This window comes from Nannospalax galili, unplaced genomic scaffold, assembly GCF_000622305.1.
Source record: "Nannospalax galili isolate Female #2095 unplaced genomic scaffold, S.galili_v1.0 scaffold800, whole genome shotgun sequence".
In the NCBI taxonomy this organism is placed as follows: Eukaryota; Metazoa; Chordata; class Mammalia; order Rodentia; family Spalacidae; genus Nannospalax; species Nannospalax galili.
The window spans coordinates 1,035,088-1,058,561 of record NW_008347125.1 but is presented as its reverse complement, the minus strand read 5'-3'; the positions used below and the strand labels follow the sequence as shown (position 1 = coordinate 1,058,561).

The following is a 23,474-nucleotide window of genomic DNA, read 5'->3' as shown; positions in this document are numbered from 1 at the left end:
ATCCTCTCAGGAAGTCTGAACTACTCTAAACTTCACCATCTATTTGCCATAGTTCCCAGTTCACTGCAAATAATACTGACACTGAAGTAAATGTGCATCTCAAACACCAGCTGACATACTTGAAGTGAAAATATTTATCTGAAAATTTGAAGATAGAATTAGAAACTGGTGATTAAAAACCAGTCATTTTCTACACTTTCTGGGGTTTGGTTTCATTTGTCTCTGATTAAATGATTGATTGATTGATTGATTGATTGCTGTGGCTGTTGTTGTTATTGCTGTTCTTGGCCTTCTGTTTGGGTCCTGAAGACTGAAGTCAGGGCTTGAAGCATGCTAAGTCCATGGTCTACCACTGAGCTACACTCCTACACTCTCTCTTGTACTTATAGTTCAACTCAGATTGTAACTGCATCACCATTTCAGAACATGGGAAAACAAAAAAACAAGAACAGGACGTGGGCAGCGAGACAGCCATATTAGGAGAATTAGCCATGACCCTTATAAAAAAATAATGGAATCTATCAAAAACTTAAAAACCAAAACTATATGTAATTATTGAGTGAAACAGCATAATATCTTTGTGATGTGGGTACGAGCAAAGGGTTCTTAGAAATAATGTAAGATGACTAAAGCATAAAAGAAAAATGAATAAATTAGAGTGAAAAAATTGAAATCATTCTCATCAAGAGACATCGGTAGGAAAATGGATAATTATACAAAAGACTGGAGGAAAATATTTTCTAAACATACGTTTAAGGATCTGTACTCAGGTATATAGAGAACCCCCAAAGCTCAGTCATTAAATAGTAACATAATTTTTTAAACTGAGTCAAATACTTAAATGAGGCAAAAAAGCATTCAAATAGACAATACGCCTGTGTTATAAAAAAGATCACTGGTTATCTTAGAGTGAGGATGAGAGACAGGAGTGGGGATGGGCTGGAAGGAGGCATGAGAAAACTCTTAACTGACAAAAATTGTTCTAAGAGTTTGCATTTTTAAAATGTAAAATACACCTAGGATGTATATGTAAATTTTATATAAATTAAAACATTGAATACAGCAAATGATATAAGTAAGTACTGAAGTTTTGGGGAAACATGTGTTGTGTCTTTAAATGGTTTTCAAATTAGATGGATTGGTGTATTAGAAACCCAAGAAGCATGTGACAAAGGAAACAGAGAGAAATGCCAGCAACTGCAGACTCTGGTTGATGGCACTCGGGTGCTCATTCTACTGCTCCTTTATTTTTTCTTTATGCTGAAAATATTCATAATAAAACGTTGAGAGTTGCAAAAAAAAAAAAAAAAAAGCAAACTTTCGCAAACGTCCTGGATCCCTCTTGCCATAGTAAACTTTTTCCCTTAACGTGCAACTTTAAGATGATATTTGCACAGTTACTGTGCTTATTTTTCATATGTCCTCTTGCCGGACAGGGGCAGAAAACATCTCTCCCCCCCGCCAACTGACGTGTTCCTAGCACAGAAACAGTACCTAGAAAGTAGAGGGCACTCAGTAAGAGTGCTTAGAATGAACGCTCCCACCGTCCCTGCTTTACAGATGAAGAAAAGGCAAAAGTAGTGGACACTGAGAGCAAAGCGAATACTGGGCTACTGCTGGGCAAAGGCTGATCCCTCTCGATCCTCTAATGTCGCTCTTTTAAAAATATAAAGAATCAAAGGTGATTTCATTGAAATTCTACTTTGCTCACCTCTTTGCATCTACATCCCTCAGTACTGATTTAAGATGAGATATTTCTTCCTTTCGGGCCTTGAAGAGCAGAAAAATTCCAGGCAAAGCTTTATGCTAATAAGAGAACATTCACACCCTTAGCATGCATATCTCAGTGGTTTATTCTATTAAGAGTATAAATCAAAACCTTCCTTTAAAAAAATTGTTTTCTCAATGCTGCCATCTAGTGGTAACACATTATGCACGAAGCTAGTTGCTATTTTTCTTGCTTATGTAAAAAGGTACTATAGAAAGCCCCAGGGAGCCTCCTGTCTCTGCCTCCACCACACTGGGATTTACAGACATTCACCACCACGGCCAGCTTTTTACATGGTGTTAGGATCCAAATTCAGGTCTCCACATTTGCATGGTAAGAACTTTACTGAGCCAGTCCCCACATGGCATAATATTGATATTGACCCAAAATACCAGAAATTTAGTAAATTTTTAATTTTTTCTTAGTAAATTAGCTCTATCCAAATCTGTCACCTAAAACAAAAGCTATGGCCTTACAATGACCTCTATTTACCCTCACAAATAATCCACCTATTAACCCATTTTCATTCCTGTTCTAAACTGATAGAAATTCCACCCTCATTCCTATTTTTCCTTTGGTTTCCTTTCTGTATAACTGTATTACATTTGTTTTTGTTCCTAAGGAATTTATGTGTGAAAAACTAGCTGCCTCAATCAGATGATGGCCTTCCTGTGAGGATAAATCAGGAAGGCTCTATCTGCAAAGTGGGAGAAGAACCCTCAACAGAATCCAACCCTACTGCCCCCTTGTTTCAGAATGCCAGCCTCCATATTGTGGGAAAATGAACTGTTTAACTCTATGGAGTTTTCTTTTGCTCTCCCAACAGACTAATATATCACAGATCTTATTTTTCTTATTTGAGTGAAACCATAAAGTATGTTCTCTTATCTCTTTAGATATATTTACTCATCATAGTTATCTTGAAAGGCATCCTTGCTATATAGCATTTATCAATATGTCCTTCCTCCTATTGCTGAGTAGCAATCCATTGTGTGAATGTAGTACAGTTTATTCATTATTTACACATTCTTCAAATAAAATTGTGTGCCAACTCACTAGCAAAAGATAAGTTTACTGTCCCTCCACATCTTCAACAACACACAGTATGATTACTTGTCCTTTTAAATTTTATTCTACCATTTAGCTGTATATTACTTTATTTTCCATTAGAATTTTCCTACCGACCAAGGATGCTGAACACATATTTATGTTCTTATTTATCATGTTTTCTCCCTTGGTACAGTAGCTGCTCAAATTATTTGACCACTTTTTGCTTCATCTTGCTTAGTATTTTCCAAGTTTTTATGTCTATCATTAATTTTAGAAAGTGTCAGTCATTATTATTTCAAGCAGTTCTATACAGTTTTTCTCTCTCTCTCATTCAAATGTGAAAGTGTACATTTGCACCTTTTGAAAAGGTCTCAAAGTACTTTACCATTCTCCTCTGACACTATTATTGTGAAATCATGTCCTTATATCTAGAAATATTCGATGTTGTAAAATATGCTTTGCTGGATATGGACCCAAGTGTTCATGGTTTTTTTCCATGCTGTATATTTTCACCCTTTGCTTTTAAAACTCTGTATTACACCTGAAGTGTGTTTCTTGCAAGGAACATACAGTTGCATCTTTATTTTTATCCAATTTGAAAACCCCCTGTTTATTGAGTTATTTACATCGTATTTTACGTATTTAGATCTGTCATCCTGCCATGTATATTAACATGATCTTTTAAATGGTTAAATACATCACCTTGTTATGTGCTTCGATATCTTTTCTTCACCTTCCATTTTCCATCAAATTAACTGAATATTTGCAATGATTTCATTTTATCTCCTTTGTTGACTTATGAGGTAATTTTTTCTTGTCTTATTTTAGTGACTGCTTTCACAGTGTACATGCCCAGATTATTCCAGTGTTCCCTTAAGTGATGTCACTTCACATGTGGTATAAGAACACAACAATATTCCATCATTTCTTCCCTCCCACCCTTTACGCCACTGTTGTCACACACGTTTATACATGTTACAACTATGTGCTGCATTGTTCTTATTTTTGGTTAAACATTATCTTCTAAATAGTTTGAATAAGAAACATCAAACCCATACAGTTGACAATTCCAGGACTTGTATTAAGTCCACAGCTCCACGTAAGATTATTTCCTTCTGCCTAAAGAATTTCTAATATTTCTTGTATGAGTCTACTGTTGATAAATGAGTTTCTCTCTCTCTCTCTCTCTCTCTCTCTCTCTCTCTCTCTCTCTCTCTGGAATCTTCCTTTTCAATAGATCTGACAAATTTTTTCTCTTATTTTTGAAAGGTGTTTTCATTAGGTAAAAAATGTTGGTTGGAAGACTTTTTTTCTTTCAATACTTTGAAGCTAAAGATGCTCCATTGTTTTCTTGCTTGTACATTCTGGCAAGAAATCTGTCGCATATTTTTGTTGTTGTTGTTCTCTTACAGATACCAAATCTGCTTCTGATTTTAAGTTTGTTTCTAGCAGTGATTTCAAACAATTTGATTACGGTATTTTTCTGTTTAATTTCATATTTCATGGGCTTGAGGTTTGTAGAGATTCTGGGATCTGTAATTTACCGTTGAAATAAGTCTGAGATCTCAGTTGCTTACAGCAGAGCACTTATCACTTACTATTGAAACGTCCAATAAGAAGCTCATTAATTTACTTCTTGCAGGTTGCGGCCGTCTGTAATATCCAGCTTCCAAGATCACAACAAAGATAGGAGTGGGGTGGTGGGCATAGGAACTTAACTATTTCAAAACTAACTCCAATGCCACATCATCAAGAGTTCAAATTAGATGGCCTTCACTTACCTGCCAAGAAAATATGGGAAATATCAGGTGATGTAGGAGTTTGAGGGGATTTTGTTTGTCTCTATCACAGGGAGAAAATAGTTCTCAAACAGAAAATGACTTCAGGGGCTTGAGGGTTTGTTGGGAGCCTGGGAGCCTGAGGTTCAATTGAGTCTCGGTTTTCCTGTCAAAACTGCTGACAGGCCTGAGCTGGCAGCTTTCCATTCTGCCCGCAGCCTTAGCCTGGAAACTCTGGCAGGCGGCCGGGGCCCACGGCCTTGGCTGGCAGCCGGGGCTCATAACCTTGGCCCAAAACCTTGGCTTGAAGCCAGGGCCAGATAGCCTTGCTAGATAGCCTTGGCCCACAGCCTTGCTCTCCTTTTCAGCATACGGTTCTATTCTTCTATAATGAGATTCCTCCCTTAATGTGTGTCAGAGCCCTCATGCTCTGACTGATGTAATGGTTTACAGTCTGTGTTCCTTTGTTCTCATTCTCTATGAAAACTTATGCTTGAGCTTCAATAAAGGAGACTTGATCAGACTCCTGTCTTGTCTCCATTTCTCTTGTCGCTTGTCCCATCTACGGCCCCACCCCCCAATCCAGGTACCCAGGTGGAAGTTCTGCAGGTCGGAACTGAGTCGCATTGCGGAGTGGCTAACCACAACATGGTGCCCAACGTGGGGCTGGATACTGGGGGACAACGTGAGGGTCCGACGACAAAGGAAGAAGGGGTGCGCACCCTATCAAACAAAAGTTCGGAGACGTCACGGTAGCCTGCTGTGACCGAGCCAACAGGTAACTTGGTCGTTCAATCATGGGGCAAGAATTGAGTCAGCATCAGAAATATGTAATATAGTTAAAAGAAGCTTTACAGGCAAGAGGAGTAAAGGTTACAATTGAGGATTTATTTCATTTCTTTGATTTTGTGAAAGACATCTGCCCATGGTTTCCCCAAGAGGGGGTTATTGATGTAAACAGATGGAGAAGAGTGGGAGATGCATTACAAGAATTTTATAAGGTGTTTGGACCAGGAAAGGTCCCAGTTACTGCTTTTTCTTATTGGAATTTGATTAAGGAGTTAATAGATAGTAGAGATGTACATGAGCCTGTAATTACAGCAATTGCTGGAGCTGAGGAAATTTTTAAAACTAGTTCTAAGTCAGAATTGAGAGGGACTCCCAAGGAGGAGCCTCCGGAGCCTCCTGACTTAATTTCTCTGGATAGTGAGGATGAGAGTTCTGCTAAAAGTTCAAGAAAGGAGTCTTTGAAAAAGGGGTCCTCAGAGTCAGTCAAAGGAAAGGGAGATCGAGGGAATGATGTTCAGGAGCTTAAACAGGAGCATGTTCGTATCTATCCTCTTTTGCCAGAGGCTCTTTTGTCAGAAGCCGCAGGTCCAGTCTTGGACACGGATGGCGCAGAGGATGTGAAAGAGGGGGTGGTTAGTAAAGTTGAGGATGGATCTCAAAATGGCCACGAGAGGCAGCTTTTGTGGCCTCCTCCTCCTCCTTCCTATAGTATACCGCCTGCTCCAACTGTCATGGCGGTGATAGATCCTAGACCAGGATTGAGAGGACAGATGGAGCAGTTGCAGGAGGACATTAAGTTGGAGGAGGCACATCAGTCATTGATTCTCAAGCGCATTAAGCAAGAAGAGATGCGTCAGGCGCTGATGCTTAAGTTACAAAAGCTTAGCTTAGATAATGGTAGTGAGGCTGTTATGGGTAAAGGAAGAGTGAATGGAAACAGAGCTCGCCCTGTTCCTGGGGGGCCTGGTCTTCATTCGTATAAGGAAAGTTTTGATGATAGGTTTTCCTCCCCTATGGAGGCTTTTCCTGTAACAGAAACAGTGGATGACCAAAGACAGGCATGGCGACATCATGAAGGATTTCAGTTTCCACTGATTAAAGAGTTGAAGCTTGCTGTGTCGCAGTATGGAGCTACAGCTCCATTTACTGTGGCTATTATAGAAGGTGAATCTGAAAAATGGCTAACTCCTAATGATTGGAATCAATTGGTGAAGGCAGTCCTTAATGGAGGTGATTATTTGTTATGGAAATCAGAGTATTATGACAATTGTAAGGAGACAGCTAGAAGGAATCAACAATCTGGAAATGCATGGGGTTTTGATATGTTGACAGGCGGAGGTGAGTATGAGACTAATGACAAACAGATGCAGTATGATGCAGGTCTTTTTGTGCAAATTCGAGCTGCTGCTCTGAAAGCATGGAGGAAGCTTCCAGTTAAAGGAGACCTGGGAACTTCTCTTACTTCTGTTAAGCAAGGGTCCGATGAGCCATTTGCAGAGTTTGTTCATCGGTTGATGACCACAGCAGGAAGGATATTTGGAAGTGCTGATGCAGGGCTAGAGTATGTGAAACAGTTGGCATATGAAAATGCTAATCCTGCCTGCCAGGCAGCCATTAGACCTTATAGGAAAAAGATGGATTTGACTGGCTATATTCACCTGTGTTCAGATATAGGGCCATCTTATCAGCAAGGGCTTGCTATGGCAGCAGCTTTCAATGGACAAACAGTAAAGGAGTTTTTGGCTGAGACGCATAAAGCTAAGAAATGTTTTAAGTGTGACAAGAATGGGCATTTTTCTTGGGATTGTAAGGCAGATAATGCTCAACAGAAGACTGATGATGGAAAGAGTCCTAGATTATGTCCCAGGTGTAAGAGAGGGAGACATTGGCTCCGAGATTGCAGATCTAAGACTGATAACGAAGGGAGACCTCTACTTCCTCTTCAGGGAAACTTGTGGAGGGGCCAGCCCCAGGCCCCGAAACAAGCATTTGGGGCAGTCAATCTCATTCCCGCCAACAGCAACAATCCATTTCTAACCTCTGTAGAGCAACCCCAGGAAGCGCAGGACTGGACCTCAGTTCCACCTCCCACACAGTATTAACTCCAGAGATGGGAGTTCAGACCATGGGGACTGGAATTTATGGACCACTACCCAAAGATACTTGTGGGCTGATATTAGGGTGAGGTAGTGCCGCCCTAAAAGGCCTCTCTGTTGCGTCTGAAATAATTGATGCAGATTATACTGGAGAAATTAGAGTTATAGCTCGAACTGTTGACACTATAGTCACTATTCCACAGGGGGAACGCTTTGCTCAAATAATTTTGGTACCTCTGGTTAAAAATGGTCACTCTGTTCAAAGTAGGAGTAGAGGTGATAAGAATCTTGGTTCTTTTGATGCTTATTGGATTCAGGCTATTACACATAGAAAGCCTACATTAACTTTATGGCTTGATGGGAAAAGATTTGATGGTCTTATTGATACTGGAGCTGATGTTACTATTATTTCTGCTGAGGCCTGGCCTGCAGCCTGGCCCACGGTGGAGACTCTGACTAATTTAAAAGGTATAGGGCAGAGTCAAAATCCAAGACAGAGTTCAAAATGTCTCGCTTGGAAGGATTCTATGAATAATTCTGGCTTGATTAAACCTTTTGTGGTTCCTTATTTACCAGTAAACCTGTGGGGAAGGGATTTGCTTTCACAAATGGGAGTTGTGATGTGTAGTCCCAATGATGTTGTTACTGCGCAGATGCTTGCTCAAGGATATGCCCCTGGCAAGGGATTAGGAAAAAAAGAGGATGGACAGTTGTTTCCAATACCAATTCAAGGTCAGAATGATAAGCGAGGTTTGGGGACGATCCAGTTTGGGTATATCAATGGCCGCTTACAGCAGAAAAGTTGGCAGCAGCCACTCATTTGGTGCAGGAACAACTTGAGGCAGGGCGCATTGAAGAGACCTGTTCTCCGTGGAATATGCCCATATTTGTTATTAAAAAGAAGTCAGGAAAATGGAGGTTACTGCAAGATTTAAGAGCAGTCAATTCTACTATGGTCCTTATAGGGGCGCTACAGCCAGGCTTGCCCTCGCCAGTTGCTACTCCGCAAGGATATTTTAAGATAATACTAGATCTTAAGGATTGTTTTTTCACTATTCCCTTATATCCTGATGATCGTAAACACTTTGCTTTTAGCCTTCCCTCCATTAATTTTAGAGAGTCTATGAAAAGATATCAGTGGAAGGTGTTGTATTTTAAGATAATACTAGATCTTAAGGATTGTTTTTTCACTATTCCCTTATATCCTGATGATCGTAAACACTTTGCTTTTAGCCTTCCTTCTATTAATTTTAGAGAGCCTATGAAAAGATATCAGTGGAATGTTTTGCCTCAAGGGATGGCTAATAGCCCTACTCTTTGTCAGAAATTTGTAGCTACAGCTCGTCAGAATACTAGAGATCTTTGGCCTTCCATGCACATAATTCATTATATGGATGATATCCTGATAGCAGGTGCGTCAGGAGAAGAGGTGTTGCGATGTTTTGCTCAATTGAAATCTGATTTATTGGATGCAAGTTTGCAAATTGCTCCTGAGAAGGTGCAAATGCAAGATCCTTATTCTTATTTAGGTTTTCAGATCGATGGACAAAAGATAACTAATCAAAAGGCTATACTTAGACTTGATAAATTGCAAACCTTGAATGATTTTCAAAAGCTATTGGGTGATGTTAATTGGTTACGTCCTTACTTAAAATTGACTACTGGCAACTTGAAGCCTCTCTTTGACATCCTTAAAGGGGATGCAAAGCTAACTTCATCCAGAAAACTTACTGAGGAGGCTAGAGTTGCAATACGCAGAGTTGAGGAGGAAGCAATTGCTAATCAATTTGTTACTAATGTTGATTATTGTAAACCTTTATGGCTCCTGATTTTTAATACTCAGCTGTTGCCCACAGGTCTTCTTTGGCAAGAGCCTGCTCATCCTCTTATGTGGATACATTTACCTGCTTTCCCTAAAAGGGTGTTGCTTCCATATTATGATGCCGTGGCTGATTTAATAATTGATGGTCAGGACCACAGTCGTAGATATTTTGGTGTGGACCCTTTTCATATTGTACAGACTTATACTAAAAATCATGTTACCTGGTTACTTCAGAATTCAGAAACTTGGCTAATAGCTTGTGCTGCATTGTCAGGAGTTATAGATAATCATTATCCACCTGACAAGCTTATTCAATTTTGCAATTTGCATACTTTCATTTTTCCGTGCATTACCAGCCATCAACCTTTATCTACTGCTTTGTTGGTTTTCACGGATGGTTCCTCTAATGAGATGGCGGCCTATACTTGGAATGATCAAGTTGTGTGATTTCAAACTAATAAAACCTCTGCACAGCTTGTGGAATTGTCTGCCATTATATCAGTTTTTTTCTGCGTTTCCAGATACGCCTCTTAATGTATATACTGACAGTGCATACATAGCTCGTTCTGTACCTCTTCTGGAAACTGTTCCTATAATTGGGCATATTTCCGAGGCTGCAGAGCTGTTTCATCAGTGTCAGCACTTTATTCACCAGAGAACAGCCCCATTCTTTTTAGTACATATTCGAGCACATTCTACTCTTCCAGGGCCGTTAACGGTTGGCAATCAGATTGCTGATATGGCCACCAGGCTTGTTGCTCTCACTACTGTTTCTAATGTTACACAAGCTCAACAAGCTCATGAATTGCATCATCTCAATGCAGCTTCTTTGTGATTGATGTATAATCTTACTAGGGAACAGGCTAGGCAAATTGTTAAAGGATGTCAGGCTTGTGCTTCTCTTCCTGTTCCCCACTTAGGAGTCAATCCTAGGGGACTTGTTCCTAATATGCTTTGGCAAATGGATGTTTCTCATTATAATGAATTTGGCAAACTTAAATATTTTCATGTTTGCATAGATACTTTTAGTGGTTTTCTATGTGCTTCCTTGCAAACAGGGGAAGCTACTAAACATGTTATTGCCCATTTGCTTCATTGCTTTTCTACTTTGGGTATTCCTAAAGGTGTTAAAATGGACAATGGTCCCATATATTGGGTATCCCTACAAATGTTAAGATGGACAATGGTCCTGGATATGTCTCTCATGCTTTTCAGAGATTCTGTGATACTTTGCAAATACGGCATACCACTGGTATTCCTTATAATCCACAGGGACAAGGTATAGTTGAGAGGGCTCATTTGCTTATTAAAACTACATTACATAAAATAAAAAGAGGGAGTGGTATCCCAGTAGGGGATCCCCCAGGAATTTATTGAATCATGTGCTTTTTATTTTGAATTTTTTGAAATTGGACGCTCATGGTAAATCAGCTGCAGATCACTTTTGGCATCCGGAAACAAAACGGCATTATGCCATGGTCAAATGGAAAGATCCTCTGGATATTTCATGGCATGGCTCAGACCCAGTATTAATATGGGGCAGAGGATCTGTCTGCGTTTATTCACAGCAACATGACGCAGCCCGCTGGTTGCCTGAACATTTAGTAAAGCAAATAGATACTAATCAATGTTCCAGGGAAGATGAAGCTCCCTGAGAAATGTTTTTTTCTTCTTTCTGTTTTCTTTCAGACTGCAATGGCTTCTGTCTGCTTGCATCCTGTTTCTCCTAATTGGCTCTGTTTGGTCGCAGACGGTGATGCAGTGGGAATTCCAAGTTAAGGAAGGAAAAACATATTCTGATCATGACATGCAGATCATCGGCACTGCCCATTGTCCAGTGAAGGGTTGTCAAGTAACCATCATCATTCCGATCACTTCATCTATTTTATCCTCCAAATCAAGACCTTTCCTATGTTTCACTTATGATAATAAAGGCAGCTGTCTTGCAGATAGTGATACATATGGCAGATGTAGGTATTGGGATTGCCGCCTTCATGATGCTTTTGGCAAAAATGGCATATTGAGTTATGATGATGGTCAATTCATAATTCATATAGATGATCCTTGGAATGTCAGGTGGCTGGACGGAGTCCGAGGAAAAATTTTTAATAGAGATTTCAGAAATAGAGGTTTGAGTTATAGGCTCCCATCGGGGTTTGCCTTACTCCCGGCAGGGTCCTTAAATATTTCCTGCCAGTGAATCTTTCTCATATTAATGCTTCATCGTGTATGTTGTGTGCTTCCTTGGTTTGGCCTTTGCTGGGTGCGGTTCCTGTTAATGATTCTTCTGCACTTAGTACTGCTGTTGCTGGCATTGTACCTTCTCCTCCTATGTCATCAATTCCGTTACTTCGTAATCCTGCTCAAAATATTTCTCTCTGTTATATTACCACTGTTTATGTTTCTCCCTCTTTTACATGTCATAACAATCGTTATATTAGTTCACCTCTATGTGCTCCTCCTCTTACGTCTTTCTGGTGCAATGAATCTCTGTATCAACAGATTGCTGTTTCCTCACCAGGACCCTGTGTATTAATTACTATTGTACCCCAGCTAAATATGTATACACCCAAGGAGTTTGCCTGGCTACTTCGCCCCCACATTAAGAGAGGGGTGTTTATTCCTTTTGCAATCGGGATAGGACTTACTGTTTCTGCTAGTCTTTCTGCAGGGGCTTTGGGGCATACGCTTTATACTGCAAAAGAATTTAATTCTCAATTACAGCAAGTTATAGATTCTACAGCCAGTAGCCTTGTGTCCTTGCAACGCCAATTAACTTCTTTGGCTCAAGTTGCCCTTCAAAATCGTAGAGCCCTTGATCTCATTACTGCAGAAAAGGGGGGTACTTGTCTTTTCTTAAGGAAGAATCCTGTTTCTACGTCAATGAATCAGGATTGGTGGAACAGAAAATACAGACCCTGAAGACCATCAGCTACAAGCTGCATAATTTCTATCAAAACCCTTCTAGATGGCTGGATTCCCCTTTTCTTTGTTGGATTCCTTCTATGACATCCCTTATTATCATTCTGCTTCTTCTCATACTTGGGCCGTTTTTAGTGAAAAGGCTGTTAGTCTTTATTAAACAGCAGATAGAGGAACTCCATGTGGTTAAACCAGTACAGGTCCATTACCATCGCCTTGATCTTATGGAGCAAGAGCGGATTGGGACACATTGCTATGATGGTGCTACTAGCCATCTCCCTTGAGAGATGAACTGGACAGCCAGAGATGGGTGCAGGAGAATCTCCCCTTGTAGAGACCTAAGACAGACCAAATGTTTCTATGTAACTTGGCTCTATCCCAAAACAAAGAGATAAATAGTTTTTATATATCTCATATATTAAAAAATGAAATTTTCAAATATGTAATTGGAGAATAGAAATAAGGTCCTCATTCTATCTCATCTCAGGGTCCTGCAAAACATGTTTCAAAAGTCCATGTTGGGAGCCTGGGAGCCTGAGGTTCAACTGAGTCTCAGCTACCTCTCAAAACTGCTGACAGGCCTGAGCTGGCAGCTTTCCATTTTGCCCGCAGCCTTGGCCTGGAAACTCTGGCAGGCAACTGGGGCCCACGGCCTTGGCTCGCAGCTGGGCCTTACAACTTTGGCCCAAAACCTTGGCTTAAAGCCGGGGCCAGATAGCCTTGCTAGATAGCCTTGGCCCACGGCCTTGCTCTTTTTTCTACATACGGTTCTATTCTACTTTAATCAGAGATTCCTCCTTTAATGTGTGTCAGAGCCCTTATGCTCTGACTGATGTATGGTTTGCAGTCTGTGTTCCTTTGTTTTCATTCTCTATAAAAATTCTTGCTTGAGCTTCAATAAACGAGACTTGATCAGACTCCTGTCTTGTCTCCATTTCTCTTGTCGCTTGTCCCATCTACGGCCCCACCCCCCAATCCAGGTACCCAGGTGGAAGTTCTGCAGGTCGGAACCGAGTCACATTGCGGAGTAGCTAACCACAAGGGTTAGGTGTCTCTCTTAAGCTAAGGCCTGAAGTTTGGAAAGAAGTAAGCTCTAGTACCTTTGAAAAACAACCAATATAGTTTAGAAGCTACATCCCATTCAAGCAATAAAATGTGCATTTTCCCTGCATTCCCTTTATATAGTAAATATATAGCTATAGGAAGCAAAGTATGAGGGTATAAAATCCTTATCAAATGCTAAGTGGTGACACAGCTTATATAACCACTCTTTTAGCTGTAGAAATAGATGCAAGGGAATGAAATTTAAGTCAGCAATAAAAAGCAGGTGGACAGGGCTCATTCGTTGGCTCAATAACATTCACTGACTGAACCACATAGCAGTAGATTGCTGGGATAAAATGTGAACTGCAATTCCCACTGTGTGAGATTTCCCTGAACACTAAAACATAGATCTGGGGGTTTTCCTATGGATAAAAAAATGCTAGAACAAAGGTCAGGTTAAAATTTAGAAATAATTTAGAAATGAATGGCTCTATAAGCATGAAGGCGTAAAGGAAGATGAGAAAGTCATGCCCTGACCAAGAACTTAGAAAAGTAAGTGTTCTGTGCTCATCACTTTGAAGAACTTGTGAAAAGTAGTTTATAAGACTTTTTGTTCTAAACAAAGAATTAAATTCTAGTCAAACACATCTGTCTCTGTCCCTACCAATGAAAACTTTATTTACATCTTCTTAAGCAATAATTGTTAGAATATTTTATTTTTCTAAATATGCACAATAAACTCCAACTCATCTTTCTTCCTTTAGATTCAGTCTTATAATCATGTTTTACTCCCATTTTTCTATTCAATTCCCTTATAAAAATCAGAAAAATTTAATTTTCAATTGCTTTGAAACTAATCACCAAAGGGAATACTTGATGAACAACTGCCTTACAAAAAGATACAGTGGAGTAAGTGTTTTCAGTATATTCTATATATTTCATATATTGTGGAAATAATTGAGTAGCGAATGTCTCAGAACTGAAGCAAAGACACCGGGGTGAGCAGGCATCTCTCCAGATAACCTGCCCTGCACACCCTGTTTTAGGATTCTCAAAGGCCTCTGCCACTGGTTCAGGTAGTGCTCTCCTACTCACCATCCCTGTGAGCTTCACAAGTTATTCACTTTACTCGGTTTCCTTAAGGATAAACCACAGATAAAAACAGGTCCTAGTGGTAAGTGTCATGAGCATTAAATGAGTGCCTATTCTTTCCTCAGGCTGAGCTCTAAATGCTTTCATAGTTTATATACTTTAAAACATCTTTGTTTGCTTTTACTCTTGTGCTTTTATTTTCATTTTTGAAACAGAATATCACTCTGTAGCCCAAGCTGGGACTGCAGGCATACATCACTACACCCAGCTGAATTAAACTGTCAAAAAAAAAAAAAATTCATGCACCAAAACAGTCGTATTCCTTACTAGTTAATACAAGTATCCTGGTAAGGATATGAACTGTGGAGATGCCACAATAGTGAGAAACTTCACACTTGGGGTAGTTTGACCAAGAGTGTACCTGATCTTGTTCTAAGTCTAAGGTGTTCTGATTCCTCTCAGAACTTCTCTCTTAGAATGGTCTGTTCTATTCTTCCTCTATTCTTAGTCTATTCCACACTAATGTCTAACAAAGGGCTCCAATCGTATTTATTGAATAGTATATTAGGCATGGCATGAATAATCTACGATAATAGTTTTACAAAGAAGGGTTCTGACCCTACTGACTCAGAACAGCACACACAGATCTCATCAACCTATACCCATGCTGCTTGCAACATTTGTGGTAGAGACATTGTCTGCAATGTCGTTTTCAACGTCATCATCTCATGCACATATTGTTCTAAGTCAAGGGCATAACTGAGTCATAAATAGGGAACATGGTATAAGGTTAAAGTTATACATGCAGCTTAGCTTATAAGAGTTAGTTACATCAGGATTCCCAATTATAGGACTGATTACATTTGTTTTCTTAGAAGGAATACATAGTTCTAAATGTTCTCAAATATATGATTAACTTGATTTACAAAGCTATGTAAAATTTCAATTTGTAAAGACTTGTTACAGAGTCTTTCCCAGAAAGTCATTCCCACAATAAACTATGGTTAAGAATATTAGAATGGGGCCTCAGGCTGCCTGGATTCAAATTCAGTAACTTAGAATGAAGTTATTTAATCTCTCTGTTTCTAGAATATCTGATCAGAAAAATATGTAACTCAATAGGATTATTGTAAGGATTCAGAGACAGCAGACATAAATTGCATCACATAAAAAATACTTAGAGCAATAAATACTAACCACTGTCATTTTGTATACATATTATTGGCTTTCAACTAGAAAAGTACTCAGAGCATCCATTTCTGTAGTACTTTTAGCTGTTTCTGACTCTGAAAAGAATACTTGAGTGTAAGCAATGTAGTTATCAAGTAGAGATAGATCACTACTGTCATCTAGTGGCCAATTGATAAAAGACAAACTAAATCTCATGTCGTTAGATACTTCTGACAAAGGAACTACAATAGTTTGGGAAAGTAACTCTAAAATAATTTTAATTTTAAAAAATTATATGCATTTGTGGTATGTAATACACTGTTCTGCAACTTGTACATCTTACGTGTGGCTGAATCAAGCTAATCAGCACATCCAACACATCATATGTATGCTTTATATAGTGAGAATATGTAAAATCCACATTTGTAGCAAATGTTATCAACTATAGTTATGACATTGTACAACAAGTCTCCAGAATTTATTCATCATATCCAACTAAAGTTTTACATCCTTTGGCCAATACCTTATGTATGTGTACGTGCATGAACACACAAACACACACACACACACACACACACACACACGCACCAGTCTTCAGTCTTTGGTAACCATTCTACCATGTTTCTATGATGTTGAGATATTGTTGGATGTTTGGTTATTTGTTTCTGTGTTTGAGACAGGGTCTCCTGTAGCCAAGGCTAGCCTTGAACTCACTGTATAGCTGAGGACTCCCAACACCCCTGCCTCCAACTCCCAAGTACTGGGATTGCTGGCCTAGTTTGACATATTTTAGATCCCATATGTAAGTAGAATGATATGTTATTTGTCCCTTTGTGTGTGGCTTATTTCCCTTAGCATAATGTACTCCAGCTTCAACCATTTTTGTCACTAACAGAAGGGTTTTTGTATGATTGAATAATATTTATATAGTCATGTATATTCATATACAACACTTTCTTTATTCATCCACTGATAGGTATTCAGGATGATTCTCTCCCTTGGCTACTCTGACTAATGCTGCTGTAACATAGGCATGTACCTTTGCTATACCGATCTAAGTTCCTTTAGAAATGAGACTGTATGTAGTTTTATTTTTTAAGGACTCTACATAATGACTGCGGTGGCACAAGCCTTTATTCCCAGCACTCAGGAGGCAGAAGCAGGTCGATCTCTGTGAGTTCAAGGCCAGCCTGGTTTACATTGTGAGTTCCAGGCCAGCTGGGGCTACAGGGAGAACAGGTCTCAAAAAAAGACTAAATAAATGAATAAATAAATAAAATAAATAAATAAATAAATAAATGAACAACTCACATTTTCAATGACAACACAAGAGGGTTGCCTTTTCTCTACACCCTGGCCAATTTATCATTTGTTTCATGATAGGATTCTCTACACCCTGGCCAATTTATCATTTGTTTCATGATAGGAGTTGTCGTAACTGGTATGTGCTAATAATTTTCTCTTCCTCTGATAAGTGTGGGTGAACATTTTTCTTATACCTTTTGGTCATTTATGTCTCTTAAAGAATGTCTGCTCAAAGCTTTGCACACATTTAACCAAGTCATCTTTTTTTTGTTACTTAGTAGTTTGTGACTTTTTCTATTTTTTTTTTTAACCCATTATTTAATACATGGTTCTCAAACATTTCCCCCGTTCTGTTTGTTGTCTCTACTCTGTTGATTATTTCTTTACTGTGCTACTGTACATCAGAGTTTTCATTTGATGTTACCTTATTTGTCTATTTTTGCTTTGTATTCTAGAGTCACAAGAAATCTTATCACAGACCAATATTAAGAAGCAATCCTTCTAAGTTTTTCTTCTTTAGTTTACAGTTTGTGAATATATTTAATTTTTAAATCCATTTCTAGTTAATTTTTATATAAAACTCTGAGATGAGTCTAATTTCATTTTGTAAGTGGAGATTCATTTCTTACTATATCATTTCTTAAGAGAATGTTTTCTTTCCCTGTTCCTATTCCTAGAAACTCTGTGAAAGATAGTTGGCCACACATGTGGATTTATTCCAGGCTTTTCATTGGTATCAATTCCAGTACCATGTTTTGATTACTGAGGCCTGGCTATTGTTTTATGATCAGGTAGCACTGTGCCACCAGCTTTGTTTTTTGGCTCAGCATTGCTTTGATTATTTGGGTCTTTTGAGGTTCCATACAAATTTTTTTTATTATACTTTCTGTTTCTTCAAAAACTACCACTGGAATTTTGATTTCAATGAATCTACAGATAATTTTGGATAGTATGACATACTAAGAATTAACACAGTAACATGTTTTATGAAACCATTTGAATACTGTATAAATCCAAGAGGGGAACTTTCAAAAGTGCCAAACTGTTAATTGATGGCTTGGATATTCAAAAACAAAAAAATAGATTTTTTTGCATGAGCCAAGCAATTGCCAAGCCCTCCCCAAACTTTTTTGACAGATCGTTAATGTTAATAAACTCCCAGTCATCTCAGAATCTCATTTCCTTATGATTATTTTATATCACAGTATTGCATATATTCAATTCTTTGTAAGTTTTAAAAGTAAGAGATATTACTACTTTAATCTTAAAAGGATTATTCTACAACATTATATGTCAGAGCATTTTTCTCAGTGAGAAACTTTGATAACTTCTGAGATCCCCTCTAACTGGATAACTTTTTAATGTAATGGTAGAATGGAGAAAAATAACTTGAAGTTTGAATTTGGGGTATAATTTAAACAGCATAAAGTCTATAATATATATTAAAATATTGTTATGTCTTTGGATTAAAGAAAATGTTAATACAATGTAGAAAGTAAATATTAATCTCATGCACTAGCATCATACAGCTTTACATTCTTCACGTTACAAAATTATTGTTTATCTAAATTTACAGAATTAAAATAGCACAAAACACTACACCCTATGCCATACCAATAGTCTTGTTTAGTTCAAAGACACATGAATTTCAGAACTACAGTTTATTGAAATATCAGTCTCCCAAGAGCATAGTTCAAATTTCATTTATTATTCTATACTGAGTATGTAAGAGCTGTTGGCTCTTCAGTTCATGAATCATCATGCAAATAACAGTTGTGCATCATTATCATTGTCTGATCATGTACTTCCAAGAGCACTGCTTATGGGGCACTGAATGTGTCTTACGCATTTTAAATAGGGACAGCAGAATCTATTGTCTCTATGTCTCCTAGAGATAACCCACATGACATTTTACAAAAGTAAAACTGACAGAGGGTATTAGCCTATAAAGATGAAAGTACAGTAAGGACACGTGACTTGATAATGCTGTGAAATGTCTGTGAACAGCAGATCAGAAAACCAGTGAACAGCAAAGCAAAGATGGGAGACACCTACACCTGCGTGAAGTACAGGTCAGAGGTATGATGCAAAATCCTGACAAACAGAAAAACAAGATGAAGTCACTTCAACAGGCTTCTAACTGAATGTGAACAGAGATGTGAAAGCTGACTGGAATGCTGACACTGCACTGCATCCTTGAAGAGCTGTAGCTACATAGCAGGGAACACAGTGAGGCTGGGTGGGAGATAAGGAAAGGGATTGTGATGAAAAGGATACAGTGCCCCAGAGGAAGGAACACCTGCAAAAACTTCATATTAGAGGAACTTTTCATGATATTTCATGACATTGAATGTACAAACAATAGATGCTACATTGTTGAAAAGGTGCAAATTTAGAAAGGAATGTGACAATTCATCATAGCATTGAAAAGATGCTTGTGAGTGTCATAGTTGTTGAATGAGAAAGTCAACACTATCTAAAACACTCTTGACAAAATTTTTCAAAGAAATTTAAATGCTTTGTGATATTTTAAAAGAGAGGTGTAGAGACTCAGGTCTGCTGATGGACGACGAAATGATTGAAAGCAAAGGACCAAACTCAGGTGGAGAAAGGCAAGTTTAATTCTAAGAGTACCTCTATATACCTAATGAGTAGGGTCAGCCAAGAATATAGCATGCAAAACATAAATCAAGCAAAGTTCAAAGTAAAGGGTGTTTTTCTTTTCTGTTACTAACCAAACCCTTTCCCAGAGCTCCAGTCTGTGAGAAAGGAAAACACAAGCCCATCCACTATCATTCTTATTATCCCAAGGCAGTGTTCTGCCCTTGACTGGGAGGCGGTGTTCTGCCCTTGGCTGGGAGGCTGTTTTCTGTCAATGTCCAATCCCTTGTTTGCAAGAGACAGCTGGATTCAGTCTTGTCCTTGATTCACCTTCTGCAGAACTGAGCTCTATCAGACGGGTATATTAGTTACTTCTCTGTTGCTGTGATTAAACATCGTGAACAAGGCAACTTATAGAAGGAAGGGTTTATTGGGTTAACGGTTCCAGAAGGATAAGAGGCCATCATGGCGGGGGAGGCATGGCAGGAGGCAGCTGGAGCTGAAAGCTGAGCACTCATATCTTCAAGCATCTGCAGGAAACTGAGACAGACTGGAAGTGAGGTGAGGCCATGTACTCTCAAAGCCCACCCCAATGATGTGTTTCCTCCAGCAGGCCACACCTCCTAAAGTTGCCATGACCCTCCCCAAACAGTGCCACCAGCTGACCTCATGTTCAAATACTTGAGCCTTTGGGGGGATTACCTCATTCAAACCACCACAAGGATGTATTACATAATATTAGTTATACTGGTTTTTTTTAAATTTCACTGTACATTTATAAGCCACAGTAAGAGAGTTTCTAATGCTTTGATAAAAAATTTTAAGGAATACAGAAAAACTGCTATTTTTTCCCACAGACTATTAAGATCTCTGCCTACTTTGAGCTCATGGTCATTTCTATGACTATAGACTACTGCAGAGTAAGATGTGTACTCCCAATGCCTAAATTTTCCATTCAGCTTTTCATCATTGCAAGTATGAATCATTCAGAAATTTTGAGCTATTACCCCATTACTGGTATAACGATCCTTTTTTGAATATAGTTCATAAATTGCCTATAATGTCATGATATGGTGATGGATTCCCTTTCTCCCGACCAAATCAGATATATAGAAAACATTATGTACTTGGAAGTGGTAACTGAACTAATATGCCACTAACTCTTGGGTCCATGTTCAATTGATCAGTTATATCCAAAAGTTCTTCCTGAGAAACATCCCTGGGTGTTAGAATGAGTTCGCTACAGATACCTGGAAACAGAGAAAGCACTTTACTAAGACATGGCTCTTGTTAATAGAGTATTATACCATGCATGATTGGTTTCCTCTGTTCCTGCCTCTCTGAAAGGAAAGGCTCTTCTAGAAAGTCAGTAGTCAAATCACCATGAGGAGGGTGATTTGAACAATACAGACATTTTCTCATGACTTCTATGCATCCTTTGGCTAACACTCCAGGTGAGAGCTTGCACTGGTCTAGGATAACCGCCTGTCAGTAGATAGGAGGAGGAGGCAAAGATAGAGGAAAGAGATGAGGTCTATAATTCAATTAATTAATTCAAATGTAATGAACACATGTCCTTTAAATGCAAAATAGTCCTATTGCCTCTCACATAAAATATAAAATCACACTGAAAAGTTCTACAAGAAACCTGAAACTGGGAAGAATTTAATATAAGATTTGATAATTGGATAATCCATAACAATAATAATAATAATAATAACGCTATGTGAATGACACATTTGATCATCACTCACAATTATTGATATGTATGTAATAACAGAAACATTTAGTAACAATTACAACAAATATGTATGCCCACCTCCAGCAGAGGCAGCTCTTACCTTATTCCTGACATACATGTGGCTTGCTGAGTTATCTCCTACTAAAATGATACTAAGGTAAGGCCTTCTGTTCCCAAGAGCAATTAACGGTTCTGCACCTCGCTGTATCCCCTTCTGGATTTGTTTGGACATTTCAGTTCCTGAGATGTTAACAGCTTCATGTCTGTGGAAACAAAACACTAAGTTCAATACTAGAAAGCCAATAGGCCACGTCTAATGGAATAAATTCATGGCACAAGTATGAACATCCAAAGTTTGACCTTTTTGACTGTATTTGACATTCATTCTTCAGGTTCATAATAGTATTTGTGACTTTGTGAAGGATTATAATTCTGCTTTTACTTCTTTATAGCCTACTTTATATAGGCTGAATGTGTTTACATTACCACAAATTTATATGCAAAATCCTAAACCCCAATGTTATGAGATCAGGAAGTAGAGCTTTTCAGAAAGGATCAGGTCATGAGGTCAGAGCCTTTGCAAATGAGATTAGTGCCAGTATAAGACATCCAAAAAACCTCCTGTTCCCCTCCCATCAAGTTAGCACATAGCAAAGAAAGGAGTCCTCACTCAATGGTAAATCTGTGCCACCTGTATCTTTCCATGTGCCTGTGTGCCATATACCATCTTCTATGGCGAATTGTGTAATTTCCCCATTATTTCCTTATTTTTGAGCTTTAAGTTTTATTACATATCATAGGTGCAAGACTTTTATCAGATGTGTGACTTAAAATACTTTCCACTAGCCTTTGCTTTGGTTTCTCTTATTTTTATATTTGGAAGAATATTTGATTTTGATGTAGTCCAACTTGCCAATTTCTCCTTTAATAGATCATGTTGTGAATATTACATAGAAAATTTTGTGTAAGTCAAGCTCATGAAGCCTTTCTATAAGGTTCCTTCTGAAAGTATTTTGGAGTCGAGTTATATATGTTCCTTATAAATTAGTTCTGTCCTCACGTGGTGAGAGTTCGAGTCAAATGCTTCCTTCTGTATCCACTGAAGTTATTAGACAGACTTTTGTTGTTTGCTTCTTTGCTTGTGTCTTATGGTGGTTGTTTCCCCTTTTCAGTAAAAGTCTGTTAATATAGTGAATCACTTGAATTAGCTTTCAAAGATGAAGCCAACTTTGCATTCCTGAGATAAACCTTACTTGGTTATTATTGATCTATCCTAACCATACAATACATCCATCCAATTGTCCATCCAATACAATATTGTGGGTTTCTTTTTCTATTCTTTTGCTTTTTATTTGTGTTCTTTCCTACCTTCCTCCTCTTGTCATTCTGCCACTAAACTATATTCTGATTCCTTCAATGTTTTTTTTGAGGGTGGGTGTGGCTGGCACATGCCTTTAATCCCAGCACTCAAGAGGCAGAGGCAGGAAGGTCTCTGTGAGATTGAGGCCAGACTGGTCTACATAGCAAGTTCCAATTTGGCATTCCTGCGAATACAAAGGCCACAGTGACAGCTCAGGCCACAGAGAGATCTTGTCTCGAAACAGAAAAAAATATTAAAAATTTTATTCTGAGATAGAGTCTCAATAAGTTGCTCAGGCTAACCCTGAATTTGTGATCTTCTGCTTTTCTGGTACAAACCTCCCAAGTAGCTGAGATTAGAGATCTGAACTCTCAGACCTAGCTGATATTGTAGATTTCCATCTAAAAATTGTTAAATAATTTTCACTATTCATGATAGGTATGAGGTCTGTATATTTTTTATATCAGGGTGATATTGGCCTGTTATGATATTGGGAAATATTTCAACTTCTTAACATTTCTTAGTTTATGCCTTATGTGTTTGGCAGAGTGAAACCTGGAGGTGCTGGAGAAATGGTTCAAAGGTTAAGAACACTTGTTACTCTGGAAGAGGACCAGGATTTAGATCCCAGGACCCACATGGCAGCTAACAACCACCCATAACTCCAGTTCCAGGGTATACAATGCCCTCATCTAGCCTCTATGGGCACTGCGTGCAAGTGGTGCACTTACATCACACAGGCAAAACATCCATACACATAAAATAAAACTAAATATTTTTAAAACAAAATATAAAAATAACTAAATATTTTACTATTGGGAACTACTCAGGGTACCTATTATTTCTTGGCTGAAGTTCTATTGTACAGTCTTTATACATTTTAATAGTTATAATTAAGTAATTATTCTATAATTTCTCAGTAGTAGTATATAATTA

At 38.5% G+C, this 23,474-nt stretch overlaps 1 protein-coding gene across 1 annotated transcript in view; it reads right to left on the bottom strand.

Annotated features, from left to right (window-relative positions):
• The window catches only part of Mthfd2l (methylenetetrahydrofolate dehydrogenase (NADP+ dependent) 2 like), a 174,194-nt gene that overhangs the window by 127,350 nt on the left and 23,370 nt on the right, over positions 1 to 23,474 (bottom strand). The window contains 2 exon segments of the mRNA XM_029568504.1: positions 20,565 to 20,687; positions 21,257 to 21,441. Of these exon segments, the coding sequence (XP_029424364.1) occupies positions 20,565 to 20,687; positions 21,257 to 21,410 (277 nt within the window). The 5' untranslated portion in view covers positions 21,411 to 21,441.